This window comes from Ictidomys tridecemlineatus, chromosome 7 (assembly GCF_052094955.1).
Source record: "Ictidomys tridecemlineatus isolate mIctTri1 chromosome 7, mIctTri1.hap1, whole genome shotgun sequence".
In the NCBI taxonomy this organism is placed as follows: Eukaryota; Metazoa; Chordata; class Mammalia; order Rodentia; family Sciuridae; genus Ictidomys; species Ictidomys tridecemlineatus.
Window position 1 is genome coordinate 129,935,770 of NC_135483.1, and position 22,604 is coordinate 129,958,373.

The following is a 22,604-nucleotide window of genomic DNA, read 5'->3' on the forward strand; positions in this document are numbered from 1 at the left end:
CCTTAATTTAGTCAACAGGTCCTGGGTAAAAGGGTCAGCTATGGAGAATCCCGTCCCTTTCCCAGAGTTGGCAGGGGCTAGACTGAGCTCACAGCACACCACCAGCCTTAGCAGTTATGTCTGTTAGGAGCCAGAAGCATTTTCGGACACAATGCTTTGGTTTCAGTCCCCTGCCTTCTACTCAAAAGCATATATCGCTGGGTCTTCCCCTGTGTGCACGTGAGTTTGGGTATATGGCTAAAAAATTGAAGCAAAATATTGAGTTCTTCTTTAGAACTATGACATTTTGAGTGCTGGTTTGTAGCACTTGCTTTATTGAATGTAGGAAGCCCTGAAAAATGTCTTGCTCTTAGCTCTCTGTTTACTCATTCTTTGAAGCCCAGGAGATGATCTCACCTTGGGCCTTAGGAGTTCTATTCTCTGCTTCCACGGATGTTCTAGAGTCCTTCGGAGGACGTGGTTTTATTGAGGCATAATTTTGCAGGGCACCATAAGGGGAGGCACCAAATCTGCCTTATTGACTTTTGAAAACCAGGCGCCTAACACTGTGCTGAAGAATAGTTAGCACTTAACAAGTGTGTACAGGATAGATGGATGGATGGACAGGTGGATGGAGAAAGCTACAAAAGAAACAAACCCTGAGGGAAATCATTTAACTATGTGACGTTTTTTGTTTTCTGTTTTAAAATGCCCAAAATAATAGAACTATAGAAACTATAAGTCCCCTAATAAATTGTGCCTCCTCACAGACCATGCTTGGTACACACAAAATAGAATGTCATTTATCATCCAGTATCTTTAGCATGACCGTTTCCTAAATACTGCATACCATCCCATGTGCACTTTGATTTAAAGCATTTTTACCTTTGTGAAGATGTTCACAAATGTCCCCACCATCGGACATGTAGGAAATCCACTTATGAAGATGTTTCCTTGAGGCCACAATCATGTCATCCTGCTTCACCTGCACCATGTACTGGAGCGGGCCGGTGATCATCTTCCTATTACAGCGCCACCTCAAGGAAACGTAGGTGGCATCACATTCATATATGCTTAGTGGCTGCTCTGGATTAGATAAATTCAGGCCCAGGCAACCACTGCCTCCAACATTAAAGAGATGGTGGTTTGAAACCCATTTCCACAGCATGTACTTGTTTGGCTGTTTGCAGTTCTCCAGGGTCAGTGCAGATTTACCTGCTTGAATGCATTTCTTAAGACTCTCACTTTGGATAATGAATATTCCTTTATCTGTAACAAAAAATAAAAGATGTGGTATGTGACTTTCTTATGTAATTAACTAGTGCCACAAGGATCCCGTGTGCATATCTAAGCTGTGCTAGGTTGTAGCTGCTAGCCATTCCAGATAGATCTGGAGCTGATGGGTAAGGTCTACTTGAAGGGCTTTCTTTGCATAAAACAGGAGGTTTTGGGGAGGGAAATATAAAGGACTTATTGGAGATAATGGAGACCTCTGATCTGAGATTCCCTTGGACCTAGAAGAACATAACTACCTGTCAATCATTTGGTGACACTGATGAGAGAAAGCACTCATCACAACTGGACAGAAAGTGATAATAATCAGAACAAGGGGGAGGGGCATTGGGTGTCCAGATATGTGGTGATACTTTAGGTTTTCTTCAAAGGCGTGCCTGGATATTAAGAACATGACAGCTGAGTTACTGAAATGAAAATCTCTACCACCAAGAGGATATAGGAAAGTGCTAGATAATTCCCCATGCTGGTGAAAAAACAATGCTTCTTAACATTTGCTTTCTGTGCTGGATCCATCAGGAGTAGAAAAGTGGCAACATTTTGCTTTGTTAGGAGTAGCCTGGTTGCATGGGACTATCAGCAGCAAGTAAACAGGACACTAGCTAATGCTCCATACCTAGATAAAAGACAGGTGGCTAGAACATCACGACAGTGGTAGAAACCAGAGGCCACATTGCCATGTGGAGGAAGTAGACATTTTGTGACATAGTCCTGAACTCTTCCCTCTGGAGCCAGAAGAAGGGATCTGGGTGAGTTTCCTGTGCAAAAGCTAGTGGGACCCGGCCAGGGAATATGCTAGCTCCTACCTATTACCTGACTTAAGCTGCTGACTGGAAGTCGCCAATTGCACAATCATCATGGCTGTGTTTTTTCTCACAGATTTTTTTTTTTGTTTTCATTTTTTGAAGATGACAATCATGTCCAAGCACAGAGTATCCTGAACACAATGTCAAAGTTCAGTAAGTGCTCAATATTGACTGAACTTGCCAGTAGCTGTTGTTGAGGCCCATGAATGCTGAAGCTCCCCTCTCTCTGAAAGTCTGATCAGGGCTCTTTTGCTCTCCCCTCAGTTAAGCTCCTGTCTTAGACTTTACTTCCTGTCTGTCCTTCAGAGCTCCCAAGGCACATAGTCAGGTTCCTTTACAATGGCCAGGGTTTAGGGAGGGTTTTGTCATACAGCAGAGGCAAGATACCGCTTTCAAGAGATTTGAAACAGTGCAGAATGAACCTCCTCATGTCTGGGTTTAAGGGAAAAATGCTTCACTTTTGGTAAAGTTCTTTGGTTTCTCCAAAATTAATCTGGCCAAGGAGAACTGATGTATGGTAACAAAAATCACTTAAGACACCATTAAAAAAATTGTCAATGTATTAATGGAAGCCATACCTCATTTAATAATTGATAACCTTTCTTATAGCCATGTGTTTGAGAAGTTAAATTAGTTGTCAGAAAATTGCTTTGATCACCATATATCAGAGCAAAAGAGAAGGGAGTGGCAGTGGCCGTGGTGGGTTAGTGAGAGAATAAATGGTTTTAAGGAGATTTCATTTAGATCAGGAAATTTGTTTTCCTAATGAAGGCCACGTCTGCATGGTTATTAGTAATAGTCATTCAAAATCAAATCCACCTTTCATCAACGTGATATGGACTCTGATAATTAACCTTCCTTCCAACCCTCCTTTTCACCTTTTCATGCCTGGGTAGAATGTTAACTTTAATTTCTGTTGTAATCTACTAATTACTTTCTAGCTAGCTCAGAGTTCCATTAATTTTTCATTAAAGGATAATTATTTTACTATTATGGCACCATAGCCATGTATATTTTATACATTCAAATATCTCCAGATCTGGGCCTCACCCCTTAATATACCTAACATAGGCAGGTAGAATAGCTGGTCAGTGGCTAAGAGCTCTGGAGACTAGAACTGGGCAGATTCCTTGATCTCTGAAAGCAACGCCTTTACAAAGCAGAAGATATGAGACAAACCCAATCCATGCTTCTTAATATTGAGGTACCATTACAATTCCATGCCAGCTGCCTGTAGGATGCAGCTTTGGAAAAGTTCTTCAGAATGTTTCATCAACAAGCACCTGGGGATTGCCTATAAAAATAAACATGCTACCTTCAAATATGTTAAGCTAATAAATGACCTGAGCCTATTTCCCAAAGTTATAATAAAATGTGATCCTAAACACTTCATAAATCCATTAAAGATAAGGGTGTTTCAAATAGACTGTGAGGAGACCCACTATAGGAATCAATATTCTGATTATTACTATATGCACATGAGTTGTCTCTAACAAAACTATAATGTGGAAATGGGCCACTAATCCTTAGTGTGTATAGTTGCTGGGTTTCAAAAAGGATGAAAATCAAATGTGGGAGGAATCAAGATTGATTATATATGTCAAGGACATCAGTTCTGCTTGAACACTGATTAAGTGATTAATGAAGTACTGCCAGAATTACTAAATCTCTTTGCAGGAAAATGTTATTATGCTTCCCTTCATAATTATAAGTTTAGGAGGAGAAGAAGAAGAATTGATTTACTAGAAGTAACTTATAAGCTAATTTCCATCCTTTAAAAAAAAAATCATGGGAGTTAGTGCTCCTACTTTCTGCTTCTGAGCTCCTTCTAGTGGGAGCCATAGATAACATACCGTAATATAACACATACTCTTCTGAGGAGTGGGCTAAGAATGTTTCTTTGGGCAACTGTTAAACTTAAGTTTAGGAAATTTCTTTTATGACATTATTTCAATAAAATATTTCCTTCATTAATTAATTCATTCCATAAGCATTCACTATAAGTGGTGTTAGGGATAGAGAAATTATTTGCCTAAATATCTGTCCTTTGAAACTGTATCTATTTGTTCTGAAACCATGGAAATTTTCCTAGTTAATAAAAAGAAGGAAGTTCCATTTGTTCTAAAGGAAATACTATAATTACAACTCAAGATAAGCCCTTTAAAAACAAGTGATAAAAGTCATGATCAAGAAAACAGACCAAAATTAAAGACATCCTACTGGACCCTCTGCTGATGTCATGTAAGGGGTGGACAGGGCTCCTCTCTGCGTGGGTAGTGTCCGCACATTTTCCAGGGAGGACAAGAAAGAACAGTGCTAAGGAATATGGGTGTGGAGACTCACTTTACCCATAAACCCAGAACAATGAGCTTCACAGCTGGATGGGACTATAAAGATTATTTAATTGAATCGTTCTTTTACTCTCACCAAATCCATTTTGTCCTAGAAGCTTTAGACCCATATACCCAGTGAGGACCATGTTCAGTCCAGACATAGCTGTATTGACATGCACTCATTTGTAAGCTAGAAAGAAGAAAATGAACTGATATAGATTGTTGTTGAATATTTTGAAGTAGGAGACTTGAAATTTCAAACCACCAGCATGTATTGGGTACCTAATACTGCATGTGCTGGACCCTGGCAGGTGGAAGGGGCTGTGTTGCAATGCACGCCCTCCAGCCACCCATGTTCTCCCTAGCAATCACTGAAATGTATGGAAGTAATTATAACTCAGTGCCAAAATGTATTTTGACTAAGAGATAAAAGCACAACGGGGTGGAAGTAAAGGGTAAAAGGCAGTAGTTGAGTGTTGAACTGAGAATCCACCAAGTGCCTCCTATTTTCATCCCACAAACACTTACCAGGGACCTAATGTTTGTAACAACAGGGGTGCACTCATGAACAAGACAGGCAAAGATCCCTGTCCTTGTCACAGTGGTCAGGAGAGTGGGGGAGTGTCAATCTCTAGAAGGAGAGGCGAGAAATCATGCAGAGGAGACATTCTGGACAGAGAATGTCACCAACACTGAGAAATGATGCAAATAATCAGCTCCTGGATGATGACAGTCTGGGGAATGAAGGGAAGAGAAGGGAGATGGGAACAGGAGGGACAGTGGAATGAATCTAACATGACTTTTCTACGTACATATATGAGTACACCACAATGAAGCTCCACATCAGGTACAACCATAAGACTGGGATCCTAATTAGAGTAAGATGTACTCCATGTTTGTATAAATATGTCAAAATATACACTGTCATGTATATCTAAAATAAATAACATAAAAATTTAAAAAGATATTGACCGTAGTAAAATGTGAAGTCACAAAGATGTAGTTTGGGATCATTTAATGAAGAACTTGATTTTTGATGGGGTGGGGTACCAAGGATTGAACTCAGGGGCACTTGACCACTGAGCCACCTCCCCAGCCCTATTTTGTATTTTATTTACAGACAGGGTCTCACTGAGTTGCTTAGCTCCTCACTTTGGCTGAGGCTGGCTTTGAACTGGCGATCTCCTGTCTCAGTCTCCCAAGCGTCTGGGATTACAGGCGTGCACCACTGTGCCCAGCAAGAACTTGAATTTTATTCAAAAATTTGTATATTCTTCTTCAGGTGAAAGGGAGTTTTGGGATAAGACTGACTGAGGCTGTGGAGTAAAAGATGAATCAGGGTGGTGAGTCATTCAACAAAAACATTACTGAGCACCTACTATGTGCCCAGCATTGTTTTAGGTGCCAAGACAATCAAAGAAGAATGACTAAGCTCTTGCCCCAGAGGAGTTCTAAATTAGGTGGGAGGAGGTGGTACCCTAGCACTCTTGGGGAAGAGTCTGGAGACTATTGCTGTGATCCACCTGGAGAGACTAAAGGTGTCAGTGCATCAGTGATGCAAAGAACAGGAGAGAGCAGTTAGACCTAGCCAATAGGGAGACACCACATACAGGGAAGAGGTGAGTGGATTAGGTGATGGGTGGAGTGTGATTGCTATGGTTGGGACATGGTGTGAGTGTGTCCAAGGATTCATGTGTTGGGAGCTTGGTTCTCAGTGTGGCAATGTGATAGGATTTTTAAGAAATGAGGCCTAGTGGGAAGTAATGAAGTCACGGAGGGGCTGCCCTTGGAAAGAACTGATGCAGTTCTCATGGGACTGGATTTCACATGCAGTTCCCATGTGAAAGGATTGCTTAGAAAAGGTGCAAAACTGCCTCTTCCCCTCTGTCTGGCTTCGTTTCTTGCCATGGGGGATCTCCTTCTCACATGTATTTTGGCCAAGATGCCATCTGTCATAAGATACTCACCAGATAAACCTGTTTTCTTTATAAAGTCCAAGCCTTAGTTATTTCATTATAGTAACAGAAAACTGACTAATACATGATGATTCTGGAAAGGTAATTGTAATGAATCTTTTTTTTTTTTTTTTTGCCTTCAAGTATTCAAAGGACTGTTAGAGGCCTGCCAATCTCTATAATGCCAAGATGTCAGAGTCCAAAGCCAGGGGTCGAGAGTGCAGTTTGATATGTACAGTGCCAACTGGAGGTTCTTTTAGGAAGTGAACTTAGTACCCCTTCCAGTACCTCTCCCTGCCTTCAATACTGTCTTCAACTTAAGATAACTATTCTCTTAGCATTGGCTGATTGAAGGTTTGGAGTGTTAAGTGACTAAGATGAGGTTTGAACTGTTAGGCCTCCATGAAGTGTCTGCACTTTTAACAACAACAACAACAACAAAAAAGTAAATAAAAATTGAAACAATAAAATAAAATTCCTAAAGAAATACTATTTTTTTATGGTGGCATTTTAAGCAAGCAAAGGGCTTCCTGCTATTCAATAAATTTCACGGCGATGGAGTTCACTGAATCCAACTACGTACGTACAGTTGGCCTCTGTGCTGCTCTATGTTAAGAGAACTGAAAGGAAAAGTTCAAGTGTATGGTTCACGTCAAGTGCAATGTTTAAGACAAGCTATTAGGAAGCCACAATTTACAAGCTGCAATCCAATTTCAAAAGCCTAGCTCAGTCCTCTGGGCTCAACCTCCTCCACTCCATCAGCCCATGTAGCTCATGCTGGGCTCACGTACTTCCTGCCTGCAGCATTTCTTGAGTTGGTTCGTTTTCTTGCTGTTCCTATAGTATTTCTGTTTTGGCAGGGATGGGGCTCCGAAGTTAATGGGGAGGGCATCTCTCTGTAACCAGAAGGTGGTCAGCTTTTTCTGAAGCTGTGCCCGTCCCCCTTGTCCCGTGTCACAGATTTGGGTTTGTCACATCCCCTTCAGTGAACAATGAAGTGATGTTGTAAGCTGCAGAATCAAGTCCTGCTCACTGCTGAGTGATATGGAAAATCTGGGTTCTTCACATGACTTTCCAAACCAGTAAGTGAGGAATTTCCCATGCCTACAGGAAGTGGTACCTGCATGGTTCTTGAAAGAACAGATCCACAGAACTAAGCAAAAAATGTTCCAGCCCTTCTGACCCTTTGCATGAAATGTGCATTTTAGGTCAAATCTTCTGAGTTTTGGTGTGTCTACTAATAATCTGAAGTCTTTGAGTTTCTGTCAAATGCATTTTATTAATTAACTAAAAAGTTACATAAGTACTTAAAAAATCTTTTCCTTGAATCAGGATGCTGAAGCAGGAGGATTGCAAGTTGGAGGCCAGCCTTAGCAACTTAGCAAAACCTTGAGTCAGAATAAAAAAAGGGCTGGGATATAGCTCAGTGGTAGATTTTGATCCCCAGGACTACAAAATGCAAGCAAGCAAACAAAAACAGAAATAAAACAAAAGCAAAACAATCACCTCTCCTCCTCCTGTTACAGAACATCCTTCTCTTTCCCTGTCCTAGCATTGTCCTTGACTCTGAACCTTCTTTATTCTCCTGCAGCTTCTGAACCTGGATAATCAGCAGCTCCACAGGCCCTTGGGACCCCTCTTGCTAAATCTTTTTACATGTTCTCTTCCTCTTTCTCTCTAATCTCCCCAAATCACTGCTCCAAGTTCCACGGAAGAACACAATACTCTTTCACATGTGGGAAAAATGAAACCCAGCTTAATCAGCTCCACTGGGCTGCACTTTTGTGAGGCTTCAAATTGCCTGTTACCAGCCCCCTGTGGGAGGGTTAACCCTTTCACACTGTCCTTGCTTCTTGCATTCCATCCTGTCTCCCTCTCTTTGTCCCTGGCTCTTTGCTACAACTTGCTATCTTAGCAATGCATTTTTAAACCTAGTTGAAAACATTTTTCATCCTTTTAGCTTATGGTCTATTCCCCCATCACTTGGCCTTATTTAACTGGAAGGTACCCAACAGACATTGCTGGTATAAAAACCATTATTCACAGTGGCTTTGTTATTATCCTATAGACAGCGTTGAAAATGTATCATCTCAGTCACCAGGGAATCTCCGAGTTATGGCAAGCACAAGAAGACAGACATTGTTCAACATCTCACAGATGCCTGCATGTTAAAGCCCTGGGGGAAATGATACAGAGACTAGGTCACCAAAGCAAACAAAAACAGAAAACAGCTCCACCGTCAACCAAAACAGGTCTGGAAATAATGCAACATTATTGAAGGCAAAAGCGTTTACACTGAGCTATCTGTCTTAACTGCTTTGAGAATATACTTATTTAAAATATCTATATATTTACTTAATTTCTAGGTAGGAATTAAAACAACACATATTTAATCTCTGGTGCTAGAGTTGCCCTAAGAAAGGACCATGAACTGTGTGACTTCAATGACAAATTAATTTTCTCCCTATTCTGGAGGCTGGATTGTAAGATGAAGGAGTGGCAACCTTGGTTCCCTCTGAGGGCCAAGGGGAGGAGGGGAGGAGCTGCTCCAGGCCTCTCTCCTTGGCTGGCTTCTTCCTGTCTCTTAACAGAATTTACTTTCTATGCATGTTTCTCTGTCCAAGTTTCCCCTTCTGATGAGGATGCCATTCATATGAACTAGGACACTCCAATCACCCCATTTTAACTTGTTTACCTCTATAAAGACCCTATCTGCTAACAAGGTCTCATTCCAAAATCATGTTTGGGGGTTCCATCCCTCTTATCTGGACTGCCTACACGATTTGCAGGGTCCAGGATAAATTGAAAATGCGTGGCACTGGATGGACATGGGGAAGTCAAATCAATTTCTCCTTCCCATGGGCCCATAAGGGATTGCAACTTCTGTGAATACCAAGGACGGCCCACACTCAGTACCTGGATGGGACAGAGGTCATGGGCTCCCACTCAGTCCTCATAAAACATGAAGTGGGGCTGCCAGCTCAGGGCATGCAGCAGCCTGCCCTGAGATGCCACAGGGTGTCCAATCCCAGGCCCCAGGCCTCTGCCCCCAAACCTCTTGGCAATGTTGTTGCCCTCCAGGGTAAAGGCAGCAGTGACTGTGGAGCAGGAATGGCAACTGAGAAGCTACCCTGGGAAGGATTTACCAGGTGGAGCTGAGCCCAAAGCCTCTGGCTTGAGTGTCATTATTCTATTAGATTCACACAAGGCACACAGTTCAAAGACAAGAGTTAAAAAAACAAGAGCCCAAACTACAGAGCACCAAACCCTAATCCCTGAATAACTGTGCTGGTACATGCCCATGAAGCCCTCCCTGTTCTTATCCGAACATGATTAGCACTGTGGAAAATAAAAAACAAACCAAAAAAACTTTGATGAACTACAGAGCCCTTCTCTTAGGATAGATCTATTTGAAGCTAAAAGACTATCTGGCTTGGGTTTTTCATCTATCCTGTAAGTGCTGGTGACATAATTTGTGTGTGTGTGTGTGTGTGTGTGTGTGTGTGTGTGTGTGTGTGTGTGCATGTGTGTGTGTGTGTGTATACACAGGGGATTGAACCCTGGGACACTTAACTGCTGAGCCACATCCCCAGCCCTTTTTATATTTTATTTTGAGACAGGGTCTTGGCTAAGTTGCTTAGGGCCTTACTAAATTGCTAACCTGGCTTTGAACTTGCAATCTTCCTGCTTTGACCTCCTGAACCACTGGGATTATAGGCTTGCATAACTGCACCTAGCTGGTGTCATGGCATCTTGATAAAGGTGGCTTCAGTTCTTCAGTGGTAATGAGAGTAAAAGCAAGCTGTGATTTTGAACATGGATGGTACCAAAGAGCAGCAAAATAAGGAAATGTTTACAGTTAAAGAATTACTTTGAATTTCCTGTTTACAGTTTCATCATTGAAAATTTCTCAAGAGTAGAAGGCAGAAAATAAGAAATAGCAAAACTTTCTAAACACATTTCTTTGGAACTATGGTAGTCTGAAAGTATCATAAACTGAAAGTCACGGGGTCACTCATAAAAGCTCTGTATCATAGAACCCACGATATAGAAATCCTAATCATAATCTTCAACTTTTTTCATGGGTTTTTCATGGGTTTATAAAATATTTCCCCCTAAATGTCTTAAGACAATAATTATAAGGTGCTCTTTTGTAATTTTATAAACAATAATATTTCTTTTTATTTTGATCAATTCAAGCTATAAAATTTATGGTCCTAGCTGTGTATTGGAATATTTCCTAAAAAGCTTTCAAGGATAATTTCTGAAAGCAAATGGAGGGAAGTGTCTATAAATCCCTTAAATATCTTACTTTGATAGATGATATGAGGGTTTGCCACATGGAGATGAATTCAGAAGAGGTAACACAAAGGCATGGTTACTTCAGAAAACCTGAGATAAATAAGCAGATTGTTAGTCAAGGAAGAGGAGCAGAGGGGACACCTGGGTTATCCCTGCTGCTCAACCTTTCTGGTCATTGGCTGGAATGTGCACTGTGTGGTATCAGTTACTGTGACAACCACCAATGGGAAAATACTTTAGAACATTAATGAGAAAGAATAAAAAGGACCAGGAAAGCTGAAAGTCTATTCTGATGTGCAAAGATTCATGAGGAAAGAAGCCTGTCAGAGAAAGTGGGATTAAAAACAAACAAACAAACCTGAAGTGGGGAGATGCTGAAAGATGATGGACAGAGACAGCAGAAACCATGTCCAGATGGCTGGAGTGATTCACACCAGGAAGGGCAGCTAAGCCACTCTCCGATCATGCTTTTACTTAAATTCCAAATCTCCAGATTAAGGGAATGGCTCATTGCCTAGGGACATGGGAATTTCCTAGAACAATAAATAAATCAATAGCTCTGCACATTTCTGCTTTATGAAAATATTCACTCCCACATGTAGAATTAGTGGGTTGGAAAGGGAGGAGTTACAGAGAGCAAGGAGCTGACCTCCTGCTCCTCTTGCAGAGAGTTCAAATTATATGCTCCTGTCTTGCCACAGGGTACAGAGTTAACTATGTCATGGGGTCACATAGTTATGGCCAGGGGTTCTCTGAACTACTGAGTGCCTGAAAGGTTGAGGACATATTCATTTACAGATGAAGAAGGCTTAGGTATGCCCACAGAATTTTCCAAAGTTATTTAACTTTGCTTCATCTGTAAAAGGGGAGGTGTTAATACTAGCTACCTTGTTGTTATGAGGCTACAATGTGTGGATGTATGTAAAACAACACAGAGTAACCACTCCCCAAGTGTCAGAAAATATTAGGAGCAAAGAAGAGAGGCCTTTTAACCTTTGTGTTAGAAATAGAAGCTCTGGGGGACTCGCAGGGTCATAGCTGCTCGGCACTGCTGTTTCCAGGAGCTGTCTCCTCTCAGAAACCTCTTCCCCACACCAATTCCTCTTCCTTTTCTTGCCACATGGCCCCACTGTCCTGAACCACTCTTCTCCACATTTGGTATGACTTTGATAGCAGCAGGCTCTCTATTGTCTTCCCACCCTATAGTTTTAAACTTTCTTACAGATGACCCAGCACTCTAGCCAAGTGCCTTGTGTCATGACCAGCAAAACAAAATGGAATCGAGTACGAGAGAGGCAGCATGTCACAGTAGGTAAGGATATTTTTTTGAAGGACATTTTTGTTTCAAATACAGATGTATATGTGTGTGTGTGTGTGTGTGTGTGTGTGTGTGTGTATTGCAGGTTCTGATGTAGCATATATATGTATATATATTTTACAGGTTCTCATGTAAAATATACTGCTTTTTTGGGGGGAGGTATGGGACACTTTACCACTGAGCTACATCACTCAGCCCTTTTTATTCTTTATTTTGAAACAGGGTCTCACAGCCTCACTAAGTTGCCTATCCTCAGGCCTCAGCCTCACAAGTTGCTGGGATTACAAGCGTATGCTACTGTGTGTGGTGCAGAATATTTCTTATTGTGCCTTACCAACGAGAGAGTTCAGAACTCTCGAGCTCCAGATTTAATACTGCTCTGGATGTTTGATTCCTTGAACTTCTCTGCCGTGAGGACCTTCTTTCTCCACTTTAGTGACCACTTCTACAACCGCATCTTGCATCTGGTTACTACCCAGAATGGGTTCATCTCCAATATCTGGAATTTCCATCAAATTACCAGTACTCTTCCTATTCTATATCTTCTTAATAAAGAAACTTTTTATTTTTAAAACTTCTTTCTTCCTTTTTTGGGGGGTCTCAGGTATTGAACTCAGGGGCACTCAGCCACTGAGCCACATCCCGAGCCCTATTTTGTATTTTATTTAGGGACAGGGTCTCACTGAGTTGCTTAGCACCTCACTTTTTCTGAGACTGGCTTTGAACTTGTGATGCTCCTGTCTCAGCCTCCTGTGCTGCTGGGTTACAGGTATGGGTCACTGTGCCCAGTTAAACCTTATTTCTTGAATCCAAACTTCTGACTCTTCACCATTCCTACTAGAATTGACTCAGCTCAATTTTAACTTTTTAGGTGATGTCTTGTTGCCCTCCATGATTACCCTCTTCAGAACCCAAACTGACCATGGCATTCTTAAACCTAAAAGTGTGATCTAGTTCCCCTTTGTCCAAATGCATGAGGCCCTTCTTTGCTGTACCCCATCCACTCACCCAGACTTTGTTTAGAATGAATGCCTCCAACTCAACTTCTCACTTCCTTATTTCTCTCAGGCTTCCAAATATAGACATATCACAGCTTCTTGTCCTGATTTTGACCCTGCTCTGGGGATCTACCCCATCCACAGCCCCTGATGAGGCAGCACCCCTGTGTGCAGCTGACATCCCTACCATGGCCAATTAGCCATGGGAAAGCCTTTAATTCAGTGGTAGAGCACAGGGATGGGCCAGCATGTTGGGAACAGTGTGACCAGCTCCTCCTAGGAAGTCAAGGGACTCTTCCCAGGAAGCGGTGGGAACTACACATGAGAGGTCCTGAAAGTAGAAAGAAACCAGACAACAGAAAGAACCAGCAGGAGCCACCATGCAGCCCTGAGAGAGCAACAGGAGGTAGCTGCTTCATTCCAGTGGCCAATTCCCAGGTTCCAGGAGGCCTGGGTACATAGGAGAACCTATTCCTGGGTCTTCTTGAGATCCTGGGACCCTTACAACCCCAGTGACTTTCAGTGGACTTTCCCCCTTGCACCTAAAAGAGCTCAGATGGGATCTTTCGGCTCACTGAACTTCATTGTTGCTAATACATGATTCTTTTTTTCACATAAAATATGCTTTACCAGGAATGCTCTCTCTCACTTCTTCCCATATGGCAACTATCTACTTAGCCTTTAGGAAAACAAATGCCCCTTTGTGAGTGTCCAGCTTCCAGGCCAAGCCCTCCTCTGCATCCCTTCTGGGCTTTGCTTATTGCTGTTATAACACCTACGGCTCTGTTTTGTAACTGTTTGTGTTTCTGCTTCTGTCTCGGGACTCTCAGCTTCTTGGGGGACAGTGTCATATCCTACACATGATTTGATCTCCCCAACATGGGGGAGCTCAGCAGGTTCTGTTGGTTCAGGACTCACACCCCTACCCTGGAGCTCACTCTCCTACTGGCAGTTCCATGTGCCCCAGGCTCACTTTGTGACTTTGTCTGAGAGTGTTACAGGAAGGCCAGAAACACGGGGGCTTAGGTGCCAGGAGTGACCCTCATTCAATGAGAGGGGGAGTTCGGGAGCAAACACCCCAGCTTCTGGCCCCCCAGGAGGTCACGGGGATCCACACAGGGCTTCAGAGGGTCTTTTATGAAATTGAGCCCCAGTTGCCTATAGAGGCTTCCCTTTCCTGCCTCCCTTCCTCACTCCTTACTGTATTTTCTAGACTCACCCCCCAAATAAACTACCTGCATTCCAATGAGTAATGAAGCCAAACCAAGGCAGTGCTTGACAGATAGCGAGGGAACAGTCAAGGCCTCTGGCGGCTCCTCTCTCCTCCCACTGGCAGAGATGTCAAGAATTGCCATCCCTACCATTTCACTTTCTCTCTTTACGTAGCACCACATGCCCAAGCACACCAACCTCACGCTCATCCACATCCTTACTCCCCTTCCTCACTGGTTGTCCAGAAGAGCCTACCCTGCCTGACCCTAGGCCTGATAGAGCCTGGGGCTCCTCACACTCCTGCCACCAGCAAGCTGAGCATTGCTGGAGGAAACTGTCCTACTGTCTTGGTTGGGGTCAGTTCACATTTATGATATTCAACCCCCAACATGGCTTCAAAGCATTTTTCTTGTGTTCAGGTAATTTCCTGTAGCAATGACTATGCCCACGTTTCACTAGGATGCTTAGACCCTTCTTCATTCTGCTTATCAAGTTTTGGCATTTGTTAGAAGAATGGACTGGATTCTGGGTAAAGAGAAACAAACACAATATGGCCTCTTGGTATAGCCAACTAGAGGTAGGAGACAGGTTCCAGAACTACCAAGTACAATGCTGTACGTGTATTCAAAACAGTGAATAATTGGTACAGGGCTGTCAACTTATCAAAATGGTCTAGACTGGTCAGAGGAAGGAGAAGCCTCAGTGACAGTGCAACAAAAGGACAACACTTGGGTAAACATTATTATTAGTTCTGTTTTTACAAAAGAGGAAACTAAGGCATAGAGAACCTAAGTAACTTACTCAAAGTCACACAGCTGGTAAATGGCACAGTGGGGTTGAATTCAGAGTCTGACTCTGAAATGCATGAACTTAACTATTATTTGACATTCTAACTATTGATTTTTGAATACAAAATTATTGATAAATGATTGAAAAGTCAGCACAATGAAATCTTATCATGTCTCCCAAGGCTGGTATACTTATAATACATACCTGATCAATCAACAAATATATATTAAATAATTCAGATGAAAAATACTATATGTATAATCTGATGTGAGTTAGTATATATCCATTATTAGAGGGTATGAAACAAAAATGAGTGAATTTTTTCTCCCAGTTGCTCCTAGATGTTAATCATGGCTAAAGGTGAATTGGTGTGGTATAGTGAACACAATGGTAAACTGAGGCACCCCAAACATGTCTAACTACATGGTAGCCGTACCCTCAGCTTCTGCATCTAAAGAATGTACAGTTGGAGTGGACAATGTTTCACTTCCTTCCCAACACTAAGACTTTACTTTTCTCTCTTTATATAGATAAAATCGTGATTTTTAAACCTGTCTAGATTACACTTGAAATCCCACTGATGCAGGTGACTGGAGTCTGGGAGGTCAGTCTGGGTGACGATTACTACATACTCTTTGCTCTTTGGGACACTAGTAGTAGCATTTTCATATCTGAAGAATCTCTATGCTGACTACATGGAGCTCCTTTAGATTTGCAAACTGCACTTTCAAGGTATTGAAGGTAGCAGAGAGTACTGATTTCAGAGTGCCCTTGACTATTAAAGAGAAACACTCTGTAACTATCTCAGGCCAGGAATTGGGTCTGCCACATATAGAAAGGATTAGCCCATCGTGCTAACTCTGGCTCAGAGGATCACCAGCACCTGCTCTCTGTGTGGCCCAGTTCCAATTTCTGTCATGTGAGCTCTGTCTTACCACAGAGTGCTCAGGCAAATCCCACATGTCAAAATAAAAAGAGAAAATCACTGCATGGCAGACTCTTCATGGGGATGGACTACATCTATGGGGTCTTAAATGCATGCACAGGAGCAGTGTTTACTGAACTAAGAAGGTAAGAGTATTTCTAAACTTTGGCCACTTTTGAATGAGTGGTGTTGTTCAACCTGTCTTGATATTTTAGTACATGAAAGAATATCTCAAAAAATATAAACAAAATATATTGACAAAGTAAAAAGAAAAATGCAGACATTGATCACACCTTGTTTTACACAAAGGCAGAGAAGATGAGGCTCAGATTTTTGCTCTAGAATGTGGTTTTCTCCACCTTAGAGACTGCCCATTCCTGAATCAGGGTCCCTGCAGGTCAGAAACCTCTCTTCAGGTCTCCTTACACGTTCCTTATTTAGTCTTACCGGTAGTACATGCTCAATAAATGTTTACTGAATTGATCCGTGTGTGCATGTGAATGTTTTGGAGTAACTTACTCTTCAGTGGTTCATGGATATCACAGACCCTATTATTCTACTGAGAGAAACTAAGAAGCGAAGAATAAATTTGTGCTAGCTCGTATAATTCATCTGGAACACAGATCTCCTCTCCCCTACCTGGTCTGAGAAGAGTTAGTAAAGATGAAGTGCCCCCCCCTCGCCCATCTATCAAAGGGCAGAACTGAAATGCCTGTTTGGGGCCACTCAGGCTAGGAGGCTAGGAGGCGAGCTTGCTTTGGGAGGGGACAAAATAAGTTTATGTTTTGAAACTTTTCCTACCTCCAATCTCAGCCTGCTCTGAACTCCTGAGACCCCTTCAGAGCTGAGTCAAAGGATTCCAGGCTCCGCCCCTCGCCGCACTCCGGGTGGATAACCTGGAGGATGCGCGGCCCTGGGAGCCAGGTGCACCCCCGGCTGTGTCGGCAAGGGGACTGCCCGGATGTCAGGTCATTGGAACCGCAGCCACGCAGCCACCACACAAACCGACTGCCCCCGCCCATCTCCAGCATTGTCCCTTTTTCTTCTCCCTCGACCATGCCCCGCTCCTGCTTCCCTGGCCCTGGGGACACTCACCCTGCCACTCGAGGACCCGCTCCCGGGGGAGCGCCGCCGCCAAGCCCTGGGCGCAGGCCCGCGGCGCCCTCAGCAGCGGCAGCAGTAGCAAGGACAGCAGCAGTGGCAGCTGCGACAGCATCGCTAACCACTGGACTCACTGAGTGCTGTTCGTGGCTCCTGCTGGGGCCAGAGCTCCCCGGCGGCACCCCGCCTGCGGTGTGGGAGGCGGGACCGCAGCCTCCTCCGCGCTCCACTCTTCTGCGGGCCTCGCCACCCCTGCCCCTCGGGGAGACCCACTCTACCACCCGTTGTCGCCGCGGTGTGCAGGCACTTAGGGATCTGGGCTGCGAGACGGGAGGAAAGTCGTGGGGTTTTCCCCGCCCTACCCACTCGGGCTTGGGGAAGGAGGAGGAAGAGGGAGTGGACCATCTGCCCATCCCAGAAATTCCTGCCTTTGGGGTGGGGAGAGAGGAGGGGTGAGGCTGCTGGGTGCAAGCGCTCCTCGGGTTCCTAGCAGCATTCTGGTTTTGCCGGGAGGCCCAAAAGGACGTGAGAGTGAGAGAACTGAGAATCTCTGGGAACAGGAAGTCTGACGTGTGGGTTTGCAAAGCCTAGGGTTCGGGTAAACACTGAGGGTTTGGCAGCCTCAGTGCTGAGCTGAAACCGAGCTGCTCCAAGCTGCTCCCGGAACGCAGGCGCTTTGGGAGGCTCTGAATGTGGAGCACTGGAGACCCCTGGGGGCCCGTGCTGGTCTCTATCCTTCACGCTTCAGAGTGAAGGATAGAGACCAGAGCATTTCATTTGTTGACCTTCTTTCAGTTTTAAAAGAGTCTCTACTTCCATCTCCTTTGATCCCCCATATTATCCAGAAAAATATGTCACCCTGTAACTCAGAAACCTTGCCCAGAAAGGTTAAGTGATTTGCTATGATTTATTCCCCAAACCAACAAAAGTTACTCCCTAAACTACTAGTGAGTAGGATGACCCCGACTATAGTCCAAACTGCAACCTTTCAGAGAACCAGAACACTGGAAGTACTTAATACTCGTGGGAACAGACTAAAATAACATCTATCCCAAACAGGACCTTGACAGTAATCATTAAAATATAAGAGAAGGGAAGAAAGCAAAAGGCGACTTAAAAAAAAAAATGATGGTGGGATCTCAGAGGACCTGTCTCAGCTGATGACCAGCCAATACTAAACCAATGTTTAGGATGTGGTTTCCTAGTCTTAGTAAATGTGCCATGAAAAGGTCAGCCCTAGAGAAAATGCCTAGCAGGGAGCAAGATTGAAGGTCACAGTGAAATAGGGAAGATCTTGGCTCATTCCTATAGGAACCTCAGAGACCCTCAGAGCTGAGGACAAAAGGGATAACATTTACCCATAGACTCATGATTCCTGTTGGTTAAGGAGGTGCTAGCATTGTTTTCCCCAGCATATTTTTGCAGCATTGTGTGACTTGAGAAGCACTGGGACTGGAGGCATCAGGTACATGGCATGGCAAAAGGAGAGGCCCAGTTAGGATACATCCAGGTAGTTCGAGGGGTGAGGGGACTGGGACCACTGGAGAAAGCCTCATATACAGAAAGTTAGAGTCAGAGGTGGGTTAAAAGAAAATTCCAATGTGTGTGCTCAGTCTTTAGCACGTAATTATATGTAGAAATCAGCCACCCTGCCTGAAGACATGCAGAAAAGGAATGTTTTTAGCATACCAGACCATATAGATGTCAATCACAAGCTATGTCCATCTCCCCTACGGCCTCATGACTACATTGCTATGGGAACATTCCCAAAGTGGGAGATTCAGCCCTGCTTGAACTGGCTAGCATCTATCACAGTGGATGGCATAATGAGGTAACAGAGTGTGACATTGATATCAATCTCTGATGAGGGGCAAGACAATGAGAATAAAGGAGAGAGACCAGGGGGGAACTCAAGTGAGCATAGAAGGTCAAATATGGGCAGATAGGGTGGTGGACATTGGAGGAAGAGGCTGCCTGGGATAGGAAGAAATTATGAGAAAAATCATACAGGTTAGAATGAGAAATGCTTGTATGGAGGCAGGAGGAGTCATGCCTGGCTGGAACAAAGGACAGCCACTGGGGCATCCTGGAAAACAAGGCCAATCACTGGGACATTGGGCTACCTTCCACTGGCTGTGGACTTCAGTTTTATCCTCTGAATAACAAGGGGTGGGGGAAAGCCTTCCCTGACCCATGGCAGCTACTATTCTGAAATAGCAGAGTTCTAATTTTGAGTAGGCTAAGGAAAGGGAAACAGGTCACATTTCATTTTCAGAGCAATTAGTGTAATGAAGAGAGGTGTGGACAGCCTCCTGACCTACCCACACTGACCCTACATCTCCTATTCCACAGTAGAGGACTCAGAAAAGAGCTACCATCTTTCATGTCTTCCTGAAGCGCTGCAGCTTCAAAGTGGGTGGAAATTCGTGGTCAAGAGCTTTTTAGGCTCCATGAAACAGCATTACTTTATTCCAGCCTTGGGTTATGTTTCAAGTTTATAAGGCCCTGTAGTGGAATGATTAAAAGAGGCTGCTCTGCTATTTATCAGCATGTTTCTTATTCTTCTTTGGCCTTCATCTCCTGTGTAAAATGGAGAGGATAATACTTGCCAATTTTTGATAATAATATACAGTGTTGCTGTATTAAATGAGATAATGCATGCATGGTGTTTGGCACAGAGTCTAGCTTGTTATAAATGTTCGCTTCTGTGAGTATATGGGGTGGGAGTCTGGCTGCGAGAATGGGAGCAAAGGAGAGCTCAGAAGCAAGACGACAGAGCTCTGGGCCACTGGCAATTTTATCTCCTGCTTCCAGCCAGGAGAACACTCTCAGAGCTCTGGGTTTGTAGGTCTCTGTCCATCTTTCACTGTCCTATTTATCTTGAGTTAGGGCTAGCTATTTAGTTATCCCTCTCACATGAATGTGAGTTGCTTGAGGAACTAACTCTTTTACTTCTCTTTGAATCTCTGGATCAGCACCATTCCTGGCCCTTAGCTCTCCAAGAGTCTCTGCTGCATGAGTGAGGGAAGTTGAAATGAACATAGGTTTGGAGTTACTTGAAACTTGAGAAAAATAATAGAAGCCTGAATTGTGTTGAATGGAAATAGTGGAGAGAATGCAGGGATTTAAAACTCACTTAAGGCATGGCTTGTGGTTAAGGTCAAAATGAACAGTTTTGAATTTAGGAATCAGGGTCTCAGCAAGAAGGAGCGAGCCTAGTCTGTAGTGGAGGATTACGCAAGGGACTGTTTACAAAAATATGAGAAAAGTGAAAGGACGGTGAATCAGTGAGTCTCTGGCAAGTGCTGGAAGCTATCACTACTATATCTCAGCCTGAAGGAACCAGGGCAGGAAGGGATTACAGAAGCCTAGTGTGAGTTGTGCTGTTGAGACAGGGGACTTCTAATAGAACAGGACTACTCACTGGCTGGTAGGGAGGAGGCCAACAGAACAAACACCCCATCTTTCTTCTCCTGTCCTCTGATTATTTCCCATTGAGTCCACAGAAGTCACTTCCCAGAGCACAGAGCAGAGTCGCAAGCTATAGGCAGTGGAGTCTGGAGAGGCAAATGAAGGATATCCAACACAAGTACCTGCTGTCCATCTTTGTGCTGATGCTAAAGACACCATAAAGAACAGGGTCAAATGAGTCCTTGCCTGTGTTCACAGAGGTTGGAGTCCAGCGGGAGGAACAAGCAATGCAGTAGAGGACCATATGTGTCAGGATGTGAGGATGTATTTGAAGCTCTACCTGTGCTTTGAAGGGCTTGAGGCTCTGAGAAGGCATTCAGGAAAACAGTAACATCAGCACTGGCACCTTCTTAGCTGCCTTCAAAAGTTAGTTAGAATAATGATAAGAAAAGCCATCGACTGGGAAAAAATATTTGCAAATCATACATCTGATAAATAATTTGTATCTAGAATATATAAAGAACTTTCAAACTCAACAATAAGAAAATAAACAATCCAAATAACAAAAGGGGAAATGATTTGAACAGACATTTCACTCTAGAAGATGCACAGATGACAAATAAACGCACAAAATGATTTTCAAGGCAACTGGTCATCAGGGACATGCAGATTTAAATTATAATGAAATACTACTCTACACCTTACTTGAATGGCTACAATTGAAAATATTGACCATACTAAGTACTGGTGAGGCTGTGGAGAAACTGGGACTCTTATATGCTGCTGTTCAGAATATAAAATGGAGCAATCATTTTGGAAAACAGTTTGGCACTTTGTTAAAAGGACAAAAACCATATAACTACTTTTTCATATACCTGTTAGTGTCTCTGGTCATGAGGGAAAAGCAAATAAAAACCACACTGAAGGCCTGTGGTTTGATCTGAGTCTGATCTCCAGCACTACAAAAGAAAAACCAAACCACAAGAGAAATGAAAAGTTGTGCTCTATTTATGTGTAAAAAAATAAAATTAAAATAAACCACAATGAGATATCATTTTATACCTGTTGAGATGCTGAGAGAGAGAGAGAGAGAGAGACAGAAGGTTAACAAGTGTTGGCAAGGGTGTGGAGAAAAGGGAACTCTTGTATGCTATTTGTAGGAATGTAAATTGATATAGCCTTCCTGCAAACCATTATGGAGGAAACTTCTTATGGAGGATCTTCAGTTATTTAAAAATAGAACTAGCATATGACTTAGCAGTCCTTCTGAGTATTTGCCCCAAGGATGAAATCAGTATCTCACAGAGATATCTGTGCTCCCATGTTCCTTGTACATTATTCATAATAGCCAAGATACAGGAACAACCTAAGTGTCCATTCATTGGATAAACAGATAAAGAAATGGTGGTGTATATACACACATGCACACGTGTACACACACATACACACTTATACACACATGCACACACAATGAACTATTTATTCTGCCTCAAAGGAGATGTGGCCATTTGCAACAGCATGGATAAACCTAGAAGACATTATGCTAAATAAATAAGCCAGACACAAAAAGAAAAATACTTTATGATTTTACTTATATGTGGAATCTTAAAAAAAAAAGTCAAACAAATAGAAACAGAGTAGAATGGTGATTACTAGGAAAAGGGGGTGGAAATAGGGAGAAATAGGTCAAAGGATACAAATTGAATTGGGTAGGATGAAATCTAGACATCTAGGACTGGGGATGTGGCTCAGGCGGTAGCGCGCTTGCCTGGCATACGTGCGGCCCGGGTTGGATCCTCAGCACCATGTACAAACAAAGATGTTGTGTCTGCTGAAAACTTAAAAAAATATATTAAAAATTCTCTCTCTCTCTCTCTCTCTCTCTCTCACTCTCTTTAAAAAAAAAGAAATCTAGACATCTAATGTACAGCATAAGGATGATAGTTAATATTGTGTTATCTATTGGAAATTTGCTAAGAAAGTAGGTTTAGGTCCTTACCGTACACACACTATGGAAGATGACAATATGTTAATTTGTGGCAATCATTTCACTGTGTGTATCTATGTAAAAACATCATGTCATACACCTAAAATACATGCAATAAAAATAAATTAAAAGCTTCCCCAAACATACAACTCCTATATTAATTTCATAGGGATGCTCTAACAAAGTGCCATAAAC

General features: G+C 43.0%; 1 protein-coding gene and 1 long non-coding RNA gene across 4 annotated transcripts in view; one reads left to right on the top strand and one right to left on the bottom strand.

Moving 5' to 3' along the window:
* Positions 1 to 17,525, bottom strand: part of Pla2r1 (phospholipase A2 receptor 1) — a 117,424-nt gene extending 99,899 nt beyond the window's left edge. Inside the window, exons 1-2 of one of the 3 annotated variants that reach the window (XM_078017464.1) lie at positions 17,006 to 17,525; positions 865 to 1,248 (exon numbers count right to left, since the gene is read on the bottom strand). In XM_078017464.1, coding sequence (XP_077873590.1) covers positions 865 to 1,248; positions 17,006 to 17,126 — 505 coding nt within the window. In that variant the 5' untranslated portion in view covers positions 17,127 to 17,525. The remainder of the gene's footprint in view (positions 1 to 864; positions 1,249 to 17,005) is intronic. The other 2 variants (XM_078017465.1, XM_005315764.5) reach the window with 2 other exon arrangements.
* On the top strand, positions 11,546 to 12,560 carry LOC144365546 (uncharacterized). The gene is made up of 2 exons (XR_013424094.1): positions 11,546 to 11,980; positions 12,209 to 12,560. It is a non-coding gene; the product is annotated as an uncharacterized LOC144365546 (long non-coding RNA).
* Positions 17,526 to 22,604: the final 5,079 nt, after the last annotated feature.